This window comes from Acomys minous (assembly GCF_964271855.1).
Source record: "Acomys minous genome assembly, chromosome: 20".
In the NCBI taxonomy this organism is placed as follows: domain Eukaryota; kingdom Metazoa; phylum Chordata; class Mammalia; order Rodentia; family Muridae; genus Acomys; species Acomys minous.
The window spans coordinates 15,838,707-15,862,082 of record NC_140502.1 but is presented as its reverse complement, the minus strand read 5'-3'; the positions used below and the strand labels follow the sequence as shown (position 1 = coordinate 15,862,082).

General features: G+C 45.0%; 1 protein-coding gene across 2 annotated transcripts; it reads left to right on the top strand.

Moving 5' to 3' along the window:
• The first annotated feature begins 4,552 nt into the window (after positions 1-4,552).
• Positions 4,553-21,649, top strand: ZNF274 (zinc finger protein 274). Of its 2 annotated transcripts, none has more exons than XM_084771496.1 (8): positions 4,553-4,796; positions 5,334-5,413; positions 6,206-6,332; positions 7,124-7,219; positions 15,320-15,802; positions 17,986-18,074; positions 19,155-19,281; positions 19,834-21,649. In XM_084771496.1, the coding sequence occupies exons 2-8, from the start codon at positions 5,381-5,383 to the stop codon at positions 21,345-21,347; spliced, it is 2,469 nt and encodes an 822-aa protein (XP_084627622.1). In that variant the 5' UTR covers positions 4,553-4,796; positions 5,334-5,380; the 3' UTR covers positions 21,348-21,649. The 2 variants fall into 2 exon arrangements, with proteins under 2 accessions (XP_084627622.1, XP_084627621.1); XM_084771495.1 differs by lacking the exon at positions 4,553-4,796 and adding an exon at positions 4,818-5,157.
• Positions 21,650-23,376: the final 1,727 nt, after the last annotated feature.

The following is a 23,376-nucleotide window of genomic DNA, read 5'->3' as shown; positions in this document are numbered from 1 at the left end:
GGCAGCCAGCATGATACCCCTTTTTTTTCTACTAAAGACCATCTTAACCCACAGAGAAGCATGTATGCATATTACCTCACATGGCAAAAGGGAATTTATAGATGGAACTGTGTGAAGTATCTTGAGACAGTGATATTATCCTTAATTATTTGTATGGGAGAGGTAGCTAACGTCATTGTAATGGCTATTCTTGGTTGTCAACTTGACCAGATCTGGAATTAACTAAAACCCAAGTGGCTGGATATACCTGTAAGGGTGAGAGATTTTTATTAAATCATTTGAAGTAGGAAGACCCACTTTTTTTTCCAAGACAGGGTTTCTCTGGGTAACAGCCCTGGCTATCCTGGACACACACACTCTCTCTTCTCTCTTTTCTCCTCCTCCTCCTCCTCCTCCTCTTCCTCCTCCTCCTCCTTCTTCTTCTTCTTCTTTTCTCTCTCTCTCTCTCTCTTTCTTCTTCTTCTTCTTCTTCTTCTTCTTCTTCTTCTTCTTCTTCTCTTCTCTTCTCTTTCTCCCTCCCCCTGCCCCCCTCTCTCTCACTGTAGACCAGTCTATGGCCTCAAACTCATATGGATCCACCTGCCTCTGCCTCTACCTCCCAAGTGTTGGGATTAAAGGCATGCACCACCAACACCCATCGGGTAGACTCATGTTTTTTTATTTAAAGATATATTTATTTATTATACATACAGTGTTTCACCAACATTTATGCCTGCACAACAGAAGAGGGCACCAGGTCTCATTATAGATGGTTGTGAGGCACCATGTGGTCGCTGTAAATTGAACTCAGGACCTTTAGAAGAACAATCAATGCTTTTAACTTTTGTCTGAGCCATCTCTCCAACCAGGGAAAACTCACTTTCGTTTTGTTTTGAGATAGGGTTTCTCTGTGTAACCCTGGCTCCCTGGCTGGCCTGGAACTCACTCTGCAGACCAGGCTGGCCTCAAACTCAGAAATCAGTCTGCCTCTGACCCCTGAGTGCTGGGATTAAAGGTGTGTGCCACCACCACGTGGCGGGAAGACCCACTTTTTTGTTGTTTGTTTTCTTCTTCTTTCCAGGATTCCTCTCTCTCTTCTCTCCCATCCTCACCCCTCTCTCTCTAAGCCAGGGAACCTTAGTCCCACCTCCATCTCCTCTGCCCTCCTCAGGTGGGATGGCTTTTTATTAATCAAAAGGTGGGTCACAGAAACAGCAAACAGTAATTAGCATCAAAATACATTAGACCATCCCCCAACAATATCCAGCCTTCTAGACTAAACAAGTACTGAATTCTTAGATTTTCTGTTGGTAGGCAACCATTGTTGGACTAGCTGGACCACAGCCTGCAAGCCATTTCAATAAAATACCTTTCATAGATGGATGGATGAATAGATGGTAGATAGATAGATAGCTAGATGATAGATAAATAATAGATAGATAGATAAATAGATAGATAGATAGATAGATAGATAGATAGATAGATCCACTCATTCAATCAGTTCTGTTTCTCTAGAGAACTCTGACTAAAACAGTCATCAATAGAGTCCTCATTGGGACTTTTCTCCTGCAGTTTGAATCCAATCTAAATCACTCTTATGTAGAAGAGTACATTCCTTCCCTCCTCCCCCAACATTTTTAGGGGAAAGGACAAAACAAAACCCAAGATGCCAAGCCTCTCCAAAGCCCATTTGTATTAATATTTGAAATTTTATTGAATCTAATGAGGAAGGGAAGAAACAACACTTACACACTGGGCTTCTAACTCTGGAACACAAGCAGTTTCACCTATATAAGTTTACTCATGTATCTCAAAAGATATCCTTAGCCAGGCAAGGTGGCGCACACCTTCAAGTGGATCTCTGAGTTCGAGGCCAGCCTGGTTTACAAAGCGAGTCCAGGACAGCCAAGGCTGTTACACAGAGAAACCCTGTCTCAAAAAACAGCAACAACAACAACAACAACAACAAAAGATATCCTCAAATAGGACAAGGGATTCTCTGCAGGTCATAACAAATTAGCCTCCCATTTTATTTTTATGATCCTGCTGTTAAAGGACCCTTACTCCAATATTGTATGTTATTTCAGTTTTTGTGCATGCATATGTGAGTATTAATTTATGGATCTTTGGTTCTTATTATGGCTGGTTTACTTTGATTTCACTGATTTGGAAATTTTTTCCACTGGGCTGGACATGGTGACGCATAACTTTAATGGCAGCCCTTAGAAGCGGTGGCAAGCAGATCACTGTGAGTTCAAAGCCAGCCTGAACAACACAGTAAGTTCCAGACCATGAGGCCTCGCCTCCAATAAATAAATAAATAAATAAATAAATAAATAAATGAAATTATACTGGATTTAGTATGCTATTTGTTAATACATTCTTTCACCTTTTCCCCAGTAGTTACAGGGCATACATCTGTTTCATTTATTTACAAAACAAGAACTAATTTTTGAACAATTTTTAAAATAAAAATTTCTACTCTTCCCTTTTGTTTTAGATGTGGGTAGCCATTCACAAGTGTGTAATACATAAGAGAAGAAGAAGAAGAAGGAGAAGGAGGAGGAGGAGAAGAAGAAGAAGAAGAAGAAGAAGAAGAAACTCCAGAAAATAGAAAGCAATATTTAATCCATGAAAGGCACAAATTAGGTTGCCCCCTCCTGGATATGATCCAACGCCACCACTAGGAGCACATCTTAACCCTGAGAGACCATGCAGCCCTTCCCACTCTACAAATGTAGGCAGAGTCCCCAGAATCCACAGGTCAAAGGACAGAACCAAACCCCTTGAGTTATTTCCTGACCTCTATACCTATGTTGTGGTACACAAAAACACATATGCACAATAAATAACTGTAAATTTTTTTAAAAATCAATTTTCAGGCTACTGAGATGGCTCTGTGTTGGCCAGCACCTACTACTAAGCCTGACCACCTAAGTCCCTGGAACTCATACAGGAGAAAGACAGAACCGGTTCATGAAAGCTGCCCTTTAACCTCCATATACACATTGCTGTATTCATACACACATACTCACTAAATCCAACAACAACAACAAAAAGCTTAACTAACTTCTCCCCCGCCCCTTGGTTTTTCAAGTCAGTGTTTCTCTATGCAGCCCTGGCTATCCTGTAACAGGCTGGCCCTGAACTCACAAAGATCCACCCACCTCTGCCTCCCAAGTGCTGGGACTAAAGGTATGCACTACCACTGCCCAGCTTTAACTTTTGATAATAAGAACCACTTTTAACTGAAAAGAGAACTTCCCTCTGTGAAATAATAAGGCTTTCTATTGGGCCATGGGGTGAGCCACTTGAATGCAACACTGACATCATCTAAAGTGAAACTACCAATCAACAGCTATTTTACACAGCCCTGTCAAACAATAATAGTCTGCCAAACAGCCAGGGTTATTTAATCTGAAACATTAAAAAGAGGAGCAAAGTACTTACTCAATTGGGGATGGTCCATCTAATGGCTAAGAAATTCCAATGATGGCCAGAGATTTAGCTCCAGCCCCCAGAGTGTCTGCCTATCATGCACAAAGCACCGAGTTTCAATACTAGGACCACATAAAGATGGGCACTGTAGCCCACATCTGTAACCCCTGCACTAGGGAGGTAGAAATAGGATTAGAAATTCAAGGTTAACCTAATTCATACCAGACCCAGGATGAAATGAAATGAATGGATGAAAAAAAAATGTCCAAGGAATTATATCAGAATAAAAGTAACATAATAATCTGAGTTAATACTAATATATAAAAATTGCAGTAACAACTAAGACCAATATAGAGTCTACTTCGGTCATAAGAATAAGAAACAAGCCGGGCGGTGGTGGCGCACGCCTTTAATCCCAGCACTCGGGAGGCAGAGGCAGGCGGATAGCTGTGAGTTTGAGGCCAGCCTGGTCTACAAAGTGAGTACCAACAACCACCCCCACCTATCAGGGCTCTAACATTTATGAATCCTCTGAAAAGTTCACAAAACTCCCAAACGGTCACACAACCGCAGCTGGCAAAACCACGCGCTTCTCCTCAAAGCACGAGACAGCCAGCTGCTTCGGACAGTCTGAAGCCGCCCCAAATCCCTACACTTGTGATTAAAACTGAAAGCACCTTCTTATGATGTTTCTGTGTTTAAAAAAAAAAAAAAAATCCAGAATCCACTATATCCCTTGCTCTGCTGGGGAAAACTGGAGTGGACATTTAGTGTAGCCACCACCACACACATCAAGTCCACCAAATCTCCGAATTTCCCAACATGCAGCCCTGCCGACTCTTCAGATCTGGGCGCAAATGCCTGTCTTCACCACGCAGAAACTTAAGCTGATTTTTTAATCCCAATGCCTGTGGACTTTCTGTTTCTGTTTAGTCCTTTCTTCTCTCCTTTAAAGGGGTGAACCCTCAGCAAGAGTGCATCCTTTTCTCCTCCCCCTCAGGAAACTAGGTTAAATGAGTCTTGTCTCCTCCTACCTCCCGGCCCACAGCACCCCACTATAAACACACTGGGGTCCCTCCCCTCTACACTGGGTAAAACAGCAGGTTCGGTCTGTCCCCTACTTCCAGCCCGACCTACTCCCCAACACAGCAAGAACCTGTTAGCTGCCCTAACAACCAGCACTTCCTGCCCACCCTAGTTCGTCCCTAACTTTCGGTTCGTCCACGCGCGTTCACTACGGTTAGTGGGTTCGACTCTCTCCTAGCCTCGGCGTCTGTTCACAGAGATGCTGGGGCTCCTCGGCTTCAAAGGCTTCTTCTTACATCATTAGCAGCCAACAACACACTTCTACCGATTTCGGCTTCGCCGGCAGAGAGGACGTAAGCCTCCTGACTACAGCAGCTCGACGTCCGCGGGGGCGTCTGGGAGTTGTAGTCCGAATCAGTGAGCTGACGCAGTTCTGGGCAGACCGACGGGCGAGCGCCATTGTGTCTTTCGCGGGCACTCGTGGTGCTGCGTGAAAGCCTGTCAGAGACAGCACCCGTCTTCTGTTTTTATTATTTTAAAAACCTCTGGAGCCCAGGGTCGGCTTCGTTGACGGGTCCACCTCTGCGGACTCGGGAGAAGCTGTGTAGCCGTGGATTCGGATCCTGAGGGGGAGACATTGCGCTCTGGATGTGGGGCACAGTTTAAGAAAATCAACCGCATCCTGGCTTAGAGGACATCAACCATCCCCTCTCGGTTAGAGGGGAACCTGTTTTGTAGGCGTGTGGGAGTTGAGGAGAGGACTCACTGAGCATTTTCTAATGTGGAGTGGACTGGTCCTGTCCCGCTGAGGGACCGCATATGGGCAGAGGATGGGGAGCCACCGTGTCCACATTCCTTAGGATAACCCCCTTCTCTCCTTCCCCCTTCAGTTTCCTCAGCACTCTGCCTACTTCCGCGAGAGAACACTGAGGAAAATATGGCTTCCACACTTCCAACAACGTGGCCCCATGTGAGTAGAGAGTTCTTTGTGAGCTTTTGTATCTGCCCTCACGGGGGGAGGGGGGTGTTGGGGGGGGGTGGAGAGTGGCGGAGGAGGGTGGCTGCTGGTGAGATTTCTGTTCTCAAATACCCTAGAGTTCAGGAAGAGGTGAAGGACTGGCCAGGAGGCTGGCTAGAATAGAAGAAGAAAGAAACAAACCGATTTCTGAACTGGGATAAATATATTGAATATATTTTTTTTCATGTATTTTGTGTGTGGATATGCACTTGTGTGCCACTGCCTTTGTGTAAAGGACAGAGGACAACTTTCTGAATCGCTGCCCTCCTTCCAACATGTGCGCCCTGGAAATCAAACTCAGGCTTGGTAGCAGACTCCTTTACTCACTGAGCCATCTCACCAGCCCTTTTCAATTTTTTATTATTTTTTTTAAAGCTGGGGGTCCAGAAGGGAAACCTGACAAGTGTAAAAAGATAGAAGGCTCTTGTTTACTTGTCAGCAGCTACTTTAAAGAGGTGACAATTCAATAACAAAAAAAGAGGTGTAGATGGAACCAACAATCCTGTCCACTGGTTAGTGAGAAATGAATAGGGTTTTTTTTTTTTAATAATAGACTAAAGGTCTCACTTGTCCTCCTTTTTAGTGTCAGACTGATTTGCTCAAGGATTCAGTTAAAAGAGCTAGAGATAGGACATTACTGGGTCATGTTGGTCAGCCTTTCCATTTTTCTGTCACTATGGAAGAGGAAGACCCATGGCTGAACAACATCTTGTGGGTTTGTTTGTTTGTTTGTTTGTTTTTAAGGAACCTGTGAAGTTTGACGACGTGGCACTGACATTTACCAAGGACGAGTGGGCACAGCTGGATGTCCAGCAAAAGTGCCTGTATAAGGAAATCATGATGGAGAACTACAACAACATGGTCTCAGTGGGTAAGGCAGCCCCCACTTTAATACAAGATCTGTTTGGGCCTTGGGTGGGTGGAGTGCGCTTGTAACTCCAGCACTCTAGAGGCGGAAGAGGGCTAGAAGTTCCTTCTTCCTCCTCCTCCTCCCAGCCCCCTCCCCCAGACGTGGTGACTCCAAATGTGTGGTGCCTCTGAACTGTTTGTGCTTGGGCTTAAGCCGGAGGGACCAGAGTGGAAGTGCAGAGCTTGGCAGAGAGGAAAAAGGCAGCTTTTCAGTACGACTTAAGAAGTTTCATCCCGTCTTCATCAGAGCCCCCTGAATACTGGGCAGAGCCTATAAGAGATGTTTGTAGCCGCAGTGACAGTGGCCTATCATCTTTAATGGCACTACCAGCATCTGAGATGTCAGTGTCCAGCAGCTCAGGGGACTCATTGAAGACTGTGATTTCTTTGTGGTTCTTAGAGTTTTCAGACCTCTCTAATTATTGCATGGCTGTGGCTCCAAGCTCTATGCCCACATTTAGGCAGGAACAAGAAAAGTAAATAGTCTTGACCAGTTCTTTCTGGGGCTGTCAAATCTAACAGGGAAGCAAAAGCTTTTCCAGAATGTCCCCCCCAGTTGAACAATCACCCTTTTTACTTTACAGTACCTCTGCTGTCAAGGAAACCCAAAAGATCCAACAAAAGGAGTGGATATGTAGGTAGCCCAAGGCCTAAAGCCATCATTTCACAGCGGAAGGAAGGGATAATGTTGTATCAGGACAGCATTTTCTCTCAGCAGAATCCCCAAGCCCTGTCTCTTTTCCTCTTGAGCAGAGCATCACTTTTCCAAGCCAAATGTGATATCTCAGTTAGAAGAAGTAGAAGACTTCTGGCCGACGGAGAAAGAAATTCCTCAGGATACCCTTCCAGGTAAGAGCCAGGCATGTGGGAATTCCCAAAAGGGATGGGCCTCCTGGTTATCCTGAGCCTAATGTCTTCTAAGCAGTACGAGAACCCACGTAGTATTTTGTAATAAAGATAAGTTATTTTCCGATCTGCAGTCATTTTTCCCCCCATGGTGCTGGCGGCAATTACGCCTAGGGCCTTTCATGTGCTAAGCAGAGCAGACATGCTACCACTGAATTAACAGCCCCAGCCTCGGTCTTTATTTGGGGATGGGCTGTGGTAATTTGGGGGTTTGCGTGTGGTGGCAATGGTGTTTGTGTTGGGAGTTTTTGTTGTTGCTGTTTCCGTCTCATTGTTTTCTCCTGGAGTTTTGGTTTGGTTTGGTTTTGAGATAGGGTCTTGTATAGTCCAGGCTGGCCTGCAACCTACCAATTAACTAAGGCTATGAATTCCTGATCATCCCTCCACCTTAGAAGTTATGGGATTACAAATGTGTGCCACCACACTGGCTCCTGTTTTTTATTTCTGTTTTAAGCTTTTTGTTGTTTTTGTTCTTAAGCACATAGACGTATTGTCTGAATATGTTTGTGAATTCAAGCATTTTAAATCTTTGTTGTTGTGGTGGTTGTTGTTGTTCTATTTATCTGGTTTTCATTTTATATATGGTGGACGTAAGTTCTTTGAGCCCATAAAAATTCTGATTCATTTGTCTTCTCTTTCTTGGAAACACCATCTTTCTATAGACTAAATTACTATTGTAATAGTATAGAAACTTCTGTGCTCGTGTGCTTTGATCTCCACCCCTCCCCCTCTGTGTACATGCCACAATGCTCTACATTTTATTGTATGTTGATGAGCTTCAATACATTTCTTTTCCTCTTGAATTAAAAGGAAAAGCTTAGCCATACAGTGGTGTTACATGCCTTCAATCCCAGCACTCAGGGGGTAGAGGCAGGCAGATCTCTTTAACTGTAACCCCCTTTAAATGCAAAAAGCAAGTTACATACTCCGAACACACACACACACACACAACAATGGCACAGAATATATATTGCCATTCCAGAAGGGAAAAAGAGGAGATACTGGACCAAAAAACCAAGCATGGCAAACTCCAGATCCTGTAACTCCATGCACCTGGGGGCTTGCTTACAGCTTCCGAGGGTGAGTCCATGTCCATCGTGGTGGGTAGCATGGCATCAGGCAGGCAGGCCTGGCACTGGAGGAGCAGCTGGCACCATACGTCTCATCCACAAGCAGGAGGCAGAGGGAGAGTGAGCTAACTGGGACTGGCTTAGGCTTTGGTGACTTCCCAGTGACAAAACCTCTCCCAACTGGGCCACAACTTCTAATCCTTCCCAGACCATTCCACCAACTGGGGACCAAGTATTCAAACGTATGAGCCTACGGATGTCAGTCTCCTTCAGACCACCACAATCTCTGAGCCATCTCTTCTTCAGCCCTGTGCTAACTTTTTCTTTGCCTTAGACAATTACATAGTTGCATCATCACATCTGAAACCTCGTGATTAGCAAAGGAAAGAGTACCTGGCCTGACTTAACTGGGAAAATTTCTAGGTTTTGGTGGGCATGATGCTAGTTTCTGCTGTTTCACATCATCTTCATCAGAATTAATATTCATCTAGTGCTTTCTTTCTTTATTTTTTTTCCCTAATGATTTCTAATGGATGCAAATCAGTAATACTTCCTTTTCCGTTACAGAATCTTCCAAGGTGGTTAGAGTGGTTTTCTTGAACAGTTAAAGTGGTGAGATAGTAGATATAAGAAATGCCTTGCTGTAAAGGTATATTTTTGTGTTAATACTCATAAATGACATTCTGGTTTTCACTGTTTTTGCTATCTTCAATTTTTTTTCTATGCCTTGGCTATGAAATACACATGTGCTAACGGATGCTTATGTTTGGTTTGTTTGCTTGGTTGGTTGGTTTTGTGGCTTTTCAGGACAGGGTTTCAATGTAGCTTTGGATGTCCTGGACTCACTCTGTAGACCAGGCTGGCCTCGAACTCACAGTGCAGGGGTGCTTCTCTTTGGCTGTAGTGAAAGTAGCATCAGAACCACTGTTTCCGTCCCTGTTCAGCTATCAGATCCCCACCTGGTGCCATTTTTTGGTGACGGCTTTTAGCCACAACACAAAGGGGCTGGCGTCAGTAACTTAGCACGCTCTTTCTATGGACCCTATTTTGGGGCTAGGAGTAGATAACCAAAATACAAGAACATGCAGGTTCAGTAGGCAGCAGATACCTGGCCACATCAGCTGTGAAGGGAGTTTGACTTTTGTTGCCAAGGAATGGTGTGACATGGCATTTCACAGCTCACACTGGTTGGTTTGTGAAGAGCTGCAGCAGGACACAAAGAAAGGAGGCTTTAGCACTTTCCAAAGGTGAGGTGATAACGCCTGCAGTGAGAGAGTGGTCACAGGTTTAGGGAGAATTAAGGAGTATATTTGGCTCAAAGGTAAACTCAATGGATCTAGGTAAGTAATTAGCTAAACTGGACAAAACCGCTGCTGAGAGTTCCTCTGGATGAAGAAGGCCTTGCAGGGATTTCCTGTGGCTGTTTATAATCTGTACTTTTACTACCAGCGTTCTTTTTGTGACCCTGATCCCAGGGCTTTATATATGCTAATCAAGCACTCTGCCACTGCACTACAACCCTAGCCAGGCATTGCAAGGAAAACTTAGCCTGAATTTTTGGAAGTAACTCATTTAAAGGTGTTGGCGGGGAAGGTGGCTCAGGAGTTACGAGCACTGGCTGTTCTTTTACAGGACCCAGGTTCAATTTTCAACACCCACATGGCAGCTAGCAACTATCTGTAACTCCAGTTCCAGGGGATCTGACACCCTAACATAGACACATACAGGAAAAACACCAGTGCACATAAAATGAAAATCAATTATTTTTTACGTGGTGTCTTTAATCCCAGCACTCGGGAGGCAGAGGCAGGCAGATTGCTGTGAATTCAAGGCTAGCCTGGTCTACAAAGTGAGTTCAGAACAGCCAAGGCTACTTAGAGAAACCCTGTCCCAAAAACCAAAAAAAAAAAAAAAAGAATATATCCATTTTCTCATTTTCACCAACCACATTCTATGCTGCCATCCTAGCTCTGGTGGGAAACTGGGAAAAGGTATGAAAGCTGAGTTGTGAAACAATTCCAGTTTTGGATTTAATCTCAGTTATGTTCATCAGAAGGAGGCTGTTCTGACAAGAGATCACATCCAGAGATCTTGCAGGTCTGTGTGATCCAGCTGGAATACAAACATGCCTTTAATCCGGGAGACAGAGGCTAACACATCTGAGTTCAAGGCCAGCCTAATATAGAGCAAGTACCAGGTAAAGGAAAGCTTAGATCCAGGTGTGGTGATACATGCCTTTAATCCCAAACAAAGGTAATGTTAGTTTGTAGAAGGAAAATCATGTCTAGTTGAGTGGCAGAAAAGGTGATGAAGCAGAGATTTGACAGAATAGGGTGAAAAGGGAAGCTACTTAAGATGCAGTTTTTCAGAGAAAGGAGGCGTTTTAAAAAATTTACTAGGACAGTAATAAGAGAGATGGGTTGCAGAGAGAGAGAACTCAGATGAAGAGGGAATGAGCCAAAAGAAATGAGAAGAAGCCAGAAGATTCGAGCAGATTGCTGAGTTAGTTTGAGGCCAAACAGAGCAATTCTGGGCCAAGAAAGAAGCCAGATCAGTTGAGTTGAGCCAGCCAGCCCAGAGTTCAGAAAGAACAAGTCAGGGTGGACTAATTAAGCAGCAAGTCTCAGAGGCTGGAACATTCTAGAGGCTAGAAGTTTGCAGGACTAGTTCTAGTTCAGCAGAAAGGGGCAGTAAGCCTCCCAGACAACAAATGAGCCAGGAGAATAAAAGTTACTTTTACATACAACACCACTGTTAGGAGATTTGTGGAGATGTATTATCTCGTTTAATAGTAATATGTGACACTGTAAAATCTCCTATTTTTATTTGCTGGCCTTGAATTCCCAGTGATCCAACTCCTCTGCCTCCTTGAGTTCTGGGATTAAAGGCATATGCCACCATGTCCATCTTAGATAAATTCTAAGATAAATGTGATTCCTCCTCAAGAAAGCTTTGAATTGAATAAGATCCTGTGAAGCAATATGGGAAAATAAATTAGGTTGTGCTCATCTATTCAGTTGTCAGTTTGTGGCCATTAAAAAAAAAGCACAGCCACATATATGTCCCTTAAGTGGTACACGTGAAAGTTAACATGACTTAATCATTAGAAAAAGAATTCATAACTGAGAATATTAGCCGGGCATGGTGGCACAAACATTTAATCAAAGCACTTGAGAGGCAAGGGGAGGCTGATCTCTGTGAATTCCAGACTACCAACATAGCATAGTGAGGCATAGAAGAGCCTCAAAAAAAAAGCTTTTTTTCCCCTTTGTGTTTATCTATTTGCTTACATGTTTATCTATGCACTGTGTGCGTGCAGTTCCCACAGAGGCCGAGGAGGGCATCTGATTCCCTGGGACTGGAGTTAGAGATGGTTTTGAGTTGGGTGTGGTGGTGCACACATTTAATCCCAGCACTTAGGAGGCAGAGGCAGGTGGATCATTGTGAGTTTGAGGCCAGCCTGGTCTACAAATGAGTCCAGGACTGTCAGGGCTGCACAGAGAAACCTTGTCTCAAAAAACAAAAAACAAACAAAGGGAAAAGGGGATGGTTTTGAAATATCATATATATGCTGGGAATGGAACCCAGGTCCTCTGGGGAAACTGCTGAGCCATCTCTCTAGCCCCAAAGTTGATATTGCCAACTTAAAAAAGAAGCAGGAAGCTGGAGAGATCACTCGGCAGTTAAGAACACTGGCTACTCTTCCAGAAGACCCAGGTTCTATTCCCAGCACCCACATGGCAGCTCATAAGTTTCTATAACTCTGCAGGCAAAACCCCAGTGCACATGAAATGAAACAGGAAGTGAGCCCTTTAAGAGTCATTTCTCAAAGGCTGGGCAGTGGTGGTGCACACCTTTAATCCCAGCACTCAGGAGGCAGAGACAGGTGGGTCTCTGAGTTTGAGGCCAGCTTGGTCTACAGAGTGAGTTCAAGATCCTTCTCCCCCACCAGGGCTACACAGAGAAACCCTGTCTTGATCCCCCCCGCCAAAAGGCATTTCTTTGCTTGAGGAAGAGAGGCAGATAACTGCTAGATAGACCAACAGGATGTCCACATGCTCCGACAAATGTGGAGAATGAAAGAAATAGTTACTTAGGAAATTATAGAATATATGTATGATGTGGGAAATGAAAAACGTCACATATCCAGACCTCTGAGGGCTCAGAGTCTTACAGATTTGCTTGAGTGTCCAGAATATAGAGTAGTCATATATTTTGGGTAGAGCCTAGTCCCGTACTGTATTTGCACGGGTTGGTGATTTTTGTTCAAGGACATATTTTGTCTCATCTTTCACGAAGTTGCTCTCTTGCATCTTTGTGGGGTGTGTATGTGTGGGAGTGTGTCGGGGCCGGGGAGGAGCGTGTGGGAGTGAAATCAAAGAGCAATGTTAAATAAATGTGCTTAGTGTGAGCAAGCCTAACTCAGCTCAGCTTGGACCTCCTTAACACTATATTAATATTTAAAGACACAGATGGGAATCTTCTTGTGAAATTTCCAATATTTGAGAACTCACTCTAAGGGAAGGAGTCTCAGAAATGTGGTTGTAGCAGGAACGACTTCTAACCTAAGTTGGTCTTACCTTGAGAGAACTTACACTAACTACCCTCACCCATTACAATTTTGTATTTCAAAATTCTTTTATACGAAATAATAGCATCTAAGAATTCTGAAACCACAAGAATGTGTGTGATGTCGAAGTAATTCCACGTGTAGCACTCTTACTTGGCATCACAGTTGTGCTAAGGATAACCTTAAGAATGAAATCACTATTAGGAAGCCACTGAGTGTTAAGGAAACCCCTGACAGAGATCTCTGTGAGCAGGACAATGTGGGAAACTTCAGTAGGAGTCCTCGTTGCATTCTATATTAGAGGACTCATATGGGCAAGGACCCTTTGGATGTGTTCTGTGGGGGAAATTATCAGCTTTAATGCCTACATTATCTGAGAATGAGAAAATACTCAATTAGAAAGGATGCAGTTAATAAGAAAAATGAAATGAAGTGAGTCCAGGACAGCCAGGGCTATACAGAGAAACCTTGTCTCGAAAAACAAAAAAAAAAAAAAAAAGAAAATAAGAAATAAGAAAAGTGAAATGTCAGAGATCGTTAAAAAAAAAAAAAGGAAATTCTACAAGTTCCAATTTGCTATCAGTATGACGGAATTGCTTGGAGCTTAGTAAGAAGGTACCACAGAGTGAATAAACAACTGGAAAAAACACAAGAAACAAGGGTCTTCAAAGAGAATTTCAGTATGAGTCCAGCCTTTGAGAGTGTGAAGGGAAAATTTGAGGCCAGTGGTGTTACAGAGACACCTGAGCGTTCAGAGCCTTACAGATTTGTTTGAGAGTCCACAATCTAGAGTGGCCATGTATTGGGGGTAGAGCAGTGGTTCTCAGCCTTCCCAATGCAATGATCCTTTAATGTAGTTCCTCCTGTTGTGGTGACCCCCCAACCTTAAGATTGTTTTGTTGCTACTTTATAACTACAATTTTGCTACTGTTAAGAGTCATAAATGTCTGATGTTTCCAATGATCTTAGGCAACTCCTGTGAAAGGGGCATTCAGCACCCATAGGAGTTGTAACCCACAGGTTGAGAACTGCTGGGCTAGAGCCCAGTCCGGTAGTGTGTCTGCATGGTTTGTTGATTTTTGTTCAAGAATACATTTTCTCTCTCATGCATTCATTCTCTGGAACCTCAGTATACTGTTTGTCTGTCTCAAATATGTATATCATAATTCTTTTAAGTAGATACTGTTCTCTACCATCCACACTTAAAATCCAACATACTGTGGGCCTATAATCCCAGCTACTTGGGGAACTGAGGCAGGTCACAGGTTCAAGGCCAGTCTGGATAATTTAGTGAGTACTTCTCACCAAATAAAAAGCAAAAAGAAGGGGCTGGGAATGTAGCTCAGTTGGCAAAGTGTTTGCCCTGCATGCCAAGGCTTGAGTTGAATAGCCAGCATCCCATAAACCATGTATGATGGTGGACTTTTATAATCCCTGCGCTTAGGATGTAAGAAGATTCGAAGTTTAAAGTCCTCCTATGCTATATAGAGTTCAAGGTCTCCTTGGGTCGGCCGCCCTGTCCCAAAAAGGAGTGTGGTCCTGGTTGAAATAGCTGAGTGGTTAAAGGTTCACATAGAGCTAGATCCCGGGCAAAGAAAGAAAAATCAAAAAGGAGAAGGAATAAAATTCTGCATGAACTTAGTTTCTTTTTAGACAAAGTACAAAAAACTGATGTTGTACAAAATAAAAATTTATACGAGAGAGGGGAAAAAAATCCATGCAGATACTCTGCAATGCATGTAACTTAACGATAGTACTTTGTAATATAAGAATGAGCCACTTCCTTATGTACTAAGTAAAACAATATTTGTGTTTCTTTTTTTATTTTTTTTATTTTATTTTATTTTATTTTTTTTTTTTTTTTTTTTGGTTTTTCGAGACAGGGTTTCTCTGGGTTAGCCTTGGCTGTCCTGGACTCACTTTGTAGACCAGGCTGGCCTCGAACTCACAGCGATCCGCCCACCTCTGCCTCCCGAGTGCTGGGATTAAAGGCGTGCGCGCCACCACGCCCGGCTTATTTGTGTTTCTTAAAACACATGTCTGAAACTGAGTCTCAGGAATCTCAGGCTGGCGTCAGTTTTACTGTGTAGCCTGGCTTGACCTTGAACATCTCATCCTCCTGCCTCTATGTCTTGTGCTCGGCATGCATCGTGGTGCCTGGTTTTAATGTATTGCTGGGTGTTGAACCCAGGGCTTCCTGAATGGTAGGTAGTTTTCTACCAACTGAGCTACACACCCAGGCGTGTTTTTGTGTTTTAGATGAGTCTGCCTTTGTGCCCCTGGTTGGCCTATAACTCAACATGTAGACCAGGCTAGACTCTTACTTGCAGGTTTGCCTTCTAAGAACAATAATGACAAGAGAGTATCCCACTGCTTAGCTTTCGCTCTGGTTTTGACTTATAGAATGTCCCAGGCCTTCTCTGGACCCTGAAGTAAATTCCTCCCCTGCTGAGAATCCCCTGATGGATATCAAGGTTGTTGAAGTCCTCACACTGAACAAGGATGTGGCCGGACCTCGGAATGCCCTGATCCAATCCCTCTATCCTGAACATGCAGAAGACCAGAGCCCAGGTGACGTCCAGCCAGCTCTAGAGCCAAGTAAGCCTTTGGCTGACACTGAAGCCGCTCACCAGAGGTTCCGACATTTCCAATATGAAGAGGCAGCTGGTCCTCACAAGGCTGTGTCCCAGCTTCGTAAGCTGTGTTACCAGTGGCTGCAGCCCGATATACGTTCAAAGAAGCAGATCCTGGAAATACTGGTGCTTGAGCAGTTCCTGGGTGCTCTGCCTGCAAAGTACCGGGTGTGGATAGAGTCACGGCACCCGGAGGATTGCCAGGCAGCGGTAGCCCTGTTGGAGAATGTGACCTCGGTGTCTAAGAAAGGTGGTGAGTGTCATGGAAGGGTGACATGAAAAACAGCTCTGTAAAGGCTTGGTGAAGGAATGAGGGGTTCTGGGGTGACTGACTGAGAATGGGTTGTTCTCACTGCAGACCATAAACATCTGTGTCTTCCAGAGCTAACAGAAACCTGAAGTGCTTGGTATCCAGCCCTTTCCTTCCCTCTACCACCCCCCCCCAAAAAAAAACCCTTACAGGGGCTTCAACGGAAGCTCACAGATGCAGTGCTTTTTGTTTGTTGTTTTGTTTTGTTTGTTGCCCCATCCTGTTGAGATCCCTGACACGGCCAGCCTTCCAGTTCTTTGAAGGGGCTGTGTATGAAGTCATAACTCAGGGAAAACTGGAGCTTACTGAGCCAGTGGTCCTACAGAAAAGATAGAATGTAACACGTGAAACCGGGCTGGAGAATTGGCTCAGTGGATAAGAGCACTGCCTGCTCTTCCAAAGGACCCGGGTTCAATTCCCAGCACCCACATGGCAGCTCACAACTGTCTGTAACTCCAAGATCTGATGCTCCCATAGCAACAGACATAAATTAAAATTAAATAAAATATTTTTTAAAAAAAAAAAAAGAATGTAACACGTGAATACACATGTGATGGTACTAAGGTGGTGAAGAGGTCCAGACACTGGTGGCATTTATGGAGGCTGTTTCTGTCACTGATGGCCTGCTCTAAGTAGAATGGTAAAGAAAGGAGGCAGGATAGATGTGCCCAGCAAACCATAAGCCAAGGTATGGGAGTTGAAAAGGCAAATAATGGGTTCTTCCCTATATCCAAAAGGAACATGGCCCTGTTAACATCTTGATTTTAAGCCAGTGAGGCTGATGCCAGAGCTCTGCTCTCTGAAACTTAATAGATTTTGCCAGACCTGATGGCACAAGCTTCTAATCTAAAATACTCAAGAGGCCAAGTCCAGTCAGTCACCAGTTCAAGGCCAGCATGAGCAATTTATCATGACCCTGTCTCAAAATAGAAAAGGACTGGGGTTATCACCCAGGAGTGGAACACTTACCTAGCATGTACAGCATTCTGGGTTCAATCCCCAGGATCCTGAGTGGGGAACAGCTTATGACAGTTACCTGGAGTTCAGCTCCCCCCAGAAGCTACATAAGAAAAATCTGGGCATGCTCATGTTGAGTGGAGACAGGAATGTCACTAGGGTTTGCAGCCTGTCTACAAGTTCAGTGAGAGACCTTGTCTCAAAGGTATACAGTAAAGAGTGATGGAACAGGACACTAGACATCCTCATTTGGCCTCTGCATGCACCCAAATACACATGCGCGCATGCGCGCGCACGCACACACACACACACACACCTCTAAAGGGGGGCGGGAAGCAGTGAAGTGGCTCTAAGAAGAAGAAAAGTTTACTGGAAAAATTCTAGGATGCTCTAACTCTAGGGACATCCTCCTCTTAGGAGCTGCAGTAGGAGCCTCATTTGGCTGCCTCCAGCTGGCTTCATTCCGATTAAGGCTTCCAAACACAGGATTTCTCTTTCCTAAATGTTCCCACAAAAACTTCATTTGCTCTAAAAGTCTGTGGTCTTGCATGTCTACCAAAATCTATTTACTATGGCCAAGATGAGGTGATGCGATCCAAGATGGTGGACCAGCCTAGGTAACGTCATTTGTCCCCGTGCTAGCTGGAGTAGAATCAGCATTATAAAAGCCCATACAGCACGTGGAGACCCATGAGGAAGGCTAGACCTTAGGGAGTTCTTCAAAGGGCTGTTAGTAATGGCCAGGGATCTTCACTGAGACCAGAAGCACAAAATGGCTGCACGCACTGTGACCAAGGGAAGGTCCTTCTCTTCTCCGAGGCAGCAAACAGGGACCCACACAAGCATGATAAGGACCTGGAGACTAGAAACAGACTTTACTAATGAGAAAAAGGTATGCAGCCATTGCCTCCGAAGCCAAAGCCTGAAACAGATGCTAGGATGGGGAGACAATAAAAGGCTTCAATAGTGGAGACGCTAGTCTCCCAGTGGTCCATGCGTAGTAGCACAGTAGGCCCATCCATTTATGGTAACTAGTTACCCATTGTAAAGAGGTCAACATAGCCCATCAAGGGACATAGGTATGCATAGGTCAGGGGTTGCAGAGCCTGGTAGTTCTGCTTGCCTGAGGGCTACCACCCCATTGATCCTTCACGTGGCATCCCTTCCAGTTCTGCCTGCCTGCTGTAGTGAGACCACTGGTCAACTGAAGAAGAAAACGAAGGACTCGACCACCTTACCAATTATTGTACCGCCTGAGGTGAGCAAGAACTGTACCTTGTGTTCCTGTGGTCGTAGCTTCCTTTAAGGGCCCCGCCCCTAAGATGTCCCCTTCCGAGGCTTCACAGAAGAGAGGCCATTTTACCTTTCAGAGGTCTGAGCAGACTTCTGAAACAACCCAAGTGTGAAGGGTGACCCTGCCTCCTGACACTGTGACCTGGACATAGGAAAAGCAAAAGACAGGAGGAAGAGGACCAAGGCTGAGGGCCGTGAGAAGCAGGGCAGTCACAGGCAGGCTCTAAGGAGCACATGGTAGCGTTTTTAGAACAAGAAGGCCCTTGTCCTCCAGAGACACCTAACTGGGGAATTAGGCATGAACTCACACAGGCTCAGATCTGGTTCATAACTGGATGATGTGCGTGCAGTTGGGTTACCCTGTCAGCCAGCATGATGGTGCGTATGTGGCATTAGCCAGTGCTCTCTGCCCTGTAAGGGGTTTATATTGGCTCAGGCTTGTGGTTGGAATTGTTGGCTCTCATGTAATGGGCAATGTACAATAGGCCTCAGGCCAGGATGGGCCTGGGAATGGGAAGAAACTAATTAACCCCAGATTCATTGTTCTGTATTGTGTTCCTTATAAGGTAGGCTCTGCTCTAGCTGGGCAAACTAACTCCCAGGCCGAAGCAAGTTAGTAAAGTGAAAGAGTCTTCCCTTTCAGAATCAGTAGCTGCTCATAGAACACTGATCTGTCATAGGCGAATAGTCTACATAGGTCAGACCTGTCCGTGAAGGCAAAGACTCTGTGTTCATTGTGGATTTTACTGTACAGGACAAAGCTGTTTCCAGACAGAGAATGTCCCTTGGCGGGATGTTGTCCTTAAGATACAGGTTTGATATAGATGCTAGTGTGATAGACATGGTGTGCTTACTGCACTTGTAGCTTTTTGTCAGTCAGGAGCTCTGCCTACCAGATCATAGTTGGGAGAAATACGCTATGGATCTCTTTTGGGCTCAAGAAGTCATTGTCGCTGAGCAAACCACCAAAGCAGAACAGTCCCTCTCTGTGGTAGGCCTTTCTTCTGCCTTCACTGACAGACACCAAACATGTATAACATTACAGGAGCCAGTGACCTTCCAGGATGTGGCTGTGGACTTCAGTCAGGAGGAGTGGAGGCTCCTAGATCTGATGCAGAGGACTGAGTACCACGACGTGATGCTCGAGACCTTGGACAACTTGGTCTCTGTGGGTAAGGGCCATGCCTACCTTGAGAATGCCACAGGGTCCCCTCAGGTCTCTCTGTTTTTCTCTACCCAATGTCAGAACTGGATTTGCTCCCAAGGGTCCCTTGCTCTCTGCAGGACCTTTTTCTGGAGCTGTGACCTTGCATGGGAAGGGAAGGGAGCCTTGAGTGCACAGAGGCAGCCTCAGGGTTACTTTTCCTGGAGAAATGAGCTCCATGCCCTCACCCAATGTTTTTGGTCACCAAACTGATGGTTGCTGGTTTTGTGGCTTCACAGCTTGTCACTCCCTAGACTGACTATTTGAGAAGAGGATGTAACTTTTTTTTTTTTTTTGGTCTTTTGAGACAGGGTTTCTCTGTGTAGCCTTGGCTGTCCTGGACCCGCTCTGTAGACCAGGCTGGCCTCTAACTCACAGCGATCCGCCTGCCTCTGCCTCCCGAGTACTGGGATTAAAGGCATGCGCCACCACGCCCGGCAACCTTATTTTTTTTTAATACTCTGTTACACTGTCATTATGGCACTTAACTGCAATATGCATATCTTTTGGTTTCTTTCAGGGTGGGAGCCTACATTGGGAAACAAAGAGTTAACTCGAGATTCTCCCCTTCCAGTGTCAGAACCAGTTCACGACCCAAAATCAAACGCTTTTTCTCTGGGTGGTAGCCAGTCCACTCTCTTCGAAAGTATCTCACAAGATGAGATCCAAGAAATTGACACCACAGAACCAAATCAAGTGGAGCTTGTAGAGGAAAAAGGCCACCCTCAGAAGAAGCTCTCCGAAAGGTCCAAGTCGCAGGGGCAAACTAGTCCTCACACAAGCCAGGGCTCACTCAGTGGCATTCGTCGTAGAAAGCGTTTGCATGTAAAAATTAACCAGAAGGGCACTAGAAAGGGGAAAGGCAGGGAAAACGCCATTTCCATGACCCGAGGTTTACCCATAAGAAATCAGCGAAAGAGCTCTGTGGGGCGGCAGCAAGGCAGTAATGACCGCAATTCCACAGCACATGGTTCATCTATAAAAAAACATCAACAGACTTCCAAGAGGAGTAAAGTTGGGGACATCAGAGATGGCATTACACTCGCTACTGGCTCTGAAGCTGTTAGAGTCAGGGATAGTCACAATACTTTGGTACCTGATCGACATACAAGAATTCACCAGAAAGCCCCTGAATGGGGGAAAGTTGGGAAAAGCAATTCCAAGTCCCAGGGTTCATCTATACAAAATCACCAAATGAGATTTGGGACAGGAAGAGCCAGGGACTGCAGCACTTCCTTGATTCGTACCTTACCTGTAAATTTTCACCAGAAAGACTATGAAGAAGGTAAAGTCCAAGGAAACAGGCATTCTTTGAAATATATAAATTTTCAACAGAAGGGTTCTAATGGAGGGAGAGCCAGGGAAATTAGCACTTCTGTAAAACATAATTCCTATGTAAAGACTCACCTGAAAACCTCTGAAAGAGGCAAAGGCAGCGAAGTCATGGCTTCCATAAAATACGGTCCTCGTGGGAAAACTTCCCAGATGGGCTCTGAAGTGGGGAGAAGTAGGAAAGGCAACAATTGTGGGAAAGCCACCAGCCTGCACTCTAAGCAGATATTTTTTATAAAAATTGACAAGGGGAGCCAGCTCTGCCGCTGCAGTGAATGTGGTAAAATATTCCAGAATTCTAGGTACTTCTCTGTCCATAAAAAGATCCACACAGGAGAGCGGCCTTACAAGTGTATGGCCTGTGGGAAAGCATTTGTTCAGAGCTCCTCCCTCACACAGCATCAAAGGATTCATAGTGGAGAGAGACCATTTGGGTGTCCAGAGTGTGGGAGGACCTTCAATGACCGCTCAGCCATCTCTCAGCACCTGAGAACTCATACTGGGGCTAAGCCCTACCATTGTCAGCACTGTGGGAAAGCCTTCCGCCAGAGTTCCCACCTTACCAGGCATGAGAGAACTCACACTGGGGAGCGCCCATATGTGTGCAGTAAGTGTGGGAGGGCTTTCTCCCAGAGCTCACACCTTATTGGGCATCAGAAAACACATCGGATAAAGTTCGAGAAGAAGCAGCCCAAATTGTAGCCTGAGTGCCTTCCAAAGCACTGCCTTTTCAGCCTTGAGATACACTCTTGCACACCTTGAGTAGGATAGATAGACTCTCAGTAAGGAGAGTGCCACACTCAGGACACCACCCAGCGGGCAGTGAGTGAACCAATCAGGGAGTTCTTAATTGCTTTCTTTAGCCATTAAAGGATATATGAAGTGTGAAAATGCTCCTATGTTTAAAAAGCCAAATACCAAAAACTACACTGATAATTTACAGGGTAAAGCGTGTGAGTGACAAAAACTAAGTCTGTGGACAAATAAACTATATTTGTGTTGCACTTTTTGTTGCTGCTCTGATGGCTATTCTTGGTTGTCGACGTGACTACATCTGGAATTAACTAGAACACACGTAGCTGGGTATACCTGTGAGGAATCTTCAGGTGGGAAGATCCACCTTTAATACAGGTCTTTTGAAGTGGAAAGAACCACCTTTTAATCTGGCCTACACCTTCTACTGGAAGCCTATATAAAGGACATGGAGGAAGGAAATTTGCTCCCTTTGCCTGCTTGCTCTCACTCCTCGTGAGTTTATTCCCTCACTGGCATTAGAGATTCTGGCATGTACCAGTTGAGACATCCAACCTGTGAACTGAACAGCTACTGGATTCTAGGACCCTCTGTTGGTAGATTGTCATTGTTGGACTAGCTGGATCACACCCTGTAAGTCATTCTAAGGTGTGTGTGTGTGTGTGTGTGTGTGTGTGTGTGTGTGTGTGTGTGTGTGTGTCCATATGAAGAGAAGATTCCATTTCATCAGATCCACTACTCTAGAGAACCCTGACTAATACACCTGCTCCATTAAGATTTTTTTCTTGTGGAGGGGGTGTGGTTTGTGTTTTCAAGGCAGGGTTTCTCAGGGTAGGCTTGGCTGTCCTAGAAATCACTCTGTAAGCAAAGCTGGCTTCAAATGCAGAGATCTACCTGCCTCTGCCTCCCAAATGCTAGGATTAAAGGTGTAAGCCACCACTGCCTGGGACTTGAGAGATGGCTTAAGAGGCTAAAAGCACTGGCTATTCTTCCAAAGGTCCTGAGTTCAATTCCCAGCTCGTAATCATCTATAATGAGATCTGGTGGTCTCTTCTGTGAGGCAGAATACTGTAGAAAATAATGAAGTTTTAAAGATCTTATGTTGATGATCTGATGCTTAAGTGAGCAACCTTAAAAATAATACTTAGGAAACAGTACTAGCAGATGAGTGTACAGAAGGTAGGAAATGCTCAAAACTCACTGGAGACACAGAGGTCTACAAGTCTATAGTGAGTCCAGGGACACATGGCAGTGTCGCCTGGCTTTACATTGTGGAGAGCCAAGACCATAGCTGGCAAGCATCTCGGACCTTGGCATAATACATTGAGTGGACCTGGGGCAGGCTGTCTTGTGACCTCTTTCCCTCCTTGCCTCAGGGTACATTCCAGAAGGCTGCCTTGCAACCTCTTCCCCTTCCTCAAGGTACTCTCCAGCCGTTCTCAGTATCCCCGGAATTTCAGAGGACGAGCGAAACAAAGTCTATAAATAACATCTTGTGGTTCCAAATGCGTAACAATTCCACCCAGCCCCAGAACCACAGGGGCCCTCGCCCTGCCAAATTTCCTGACTTCTTGATATCTTGTGGAAACCGCCCACCCGGATCACCCCACTCAGCCTCCTGCTTCGATGGTATATAATTGCCTGTGAAAAAATAAAATTTAGTCAGCTTGATCAGGTTCCTTGACTTGCTGTCTGTTCTTCGCATCTCTTGTCCCCCATTCTCTCCTCAGGGGTCTGAGGGTCCCAGTTGATTGTCCGGCGGGTCCGGACATTACATTAGCATCCTTCCTGATGGACCAGTTAAGGAAGAAATTCCCCAGCTAGTTGCTCATCACTGTGCTAAGCCACAAAACACTGGCAACACCAAGGCATATATATGTTTGATGCCCACTTTCAAGTTTGATTTAAAAAAAAGAAAAGCAAAGGACGAGCAATATGGCTCAGCTGGTAAAGGGGGCCTGCTACCAACCCCAATGTC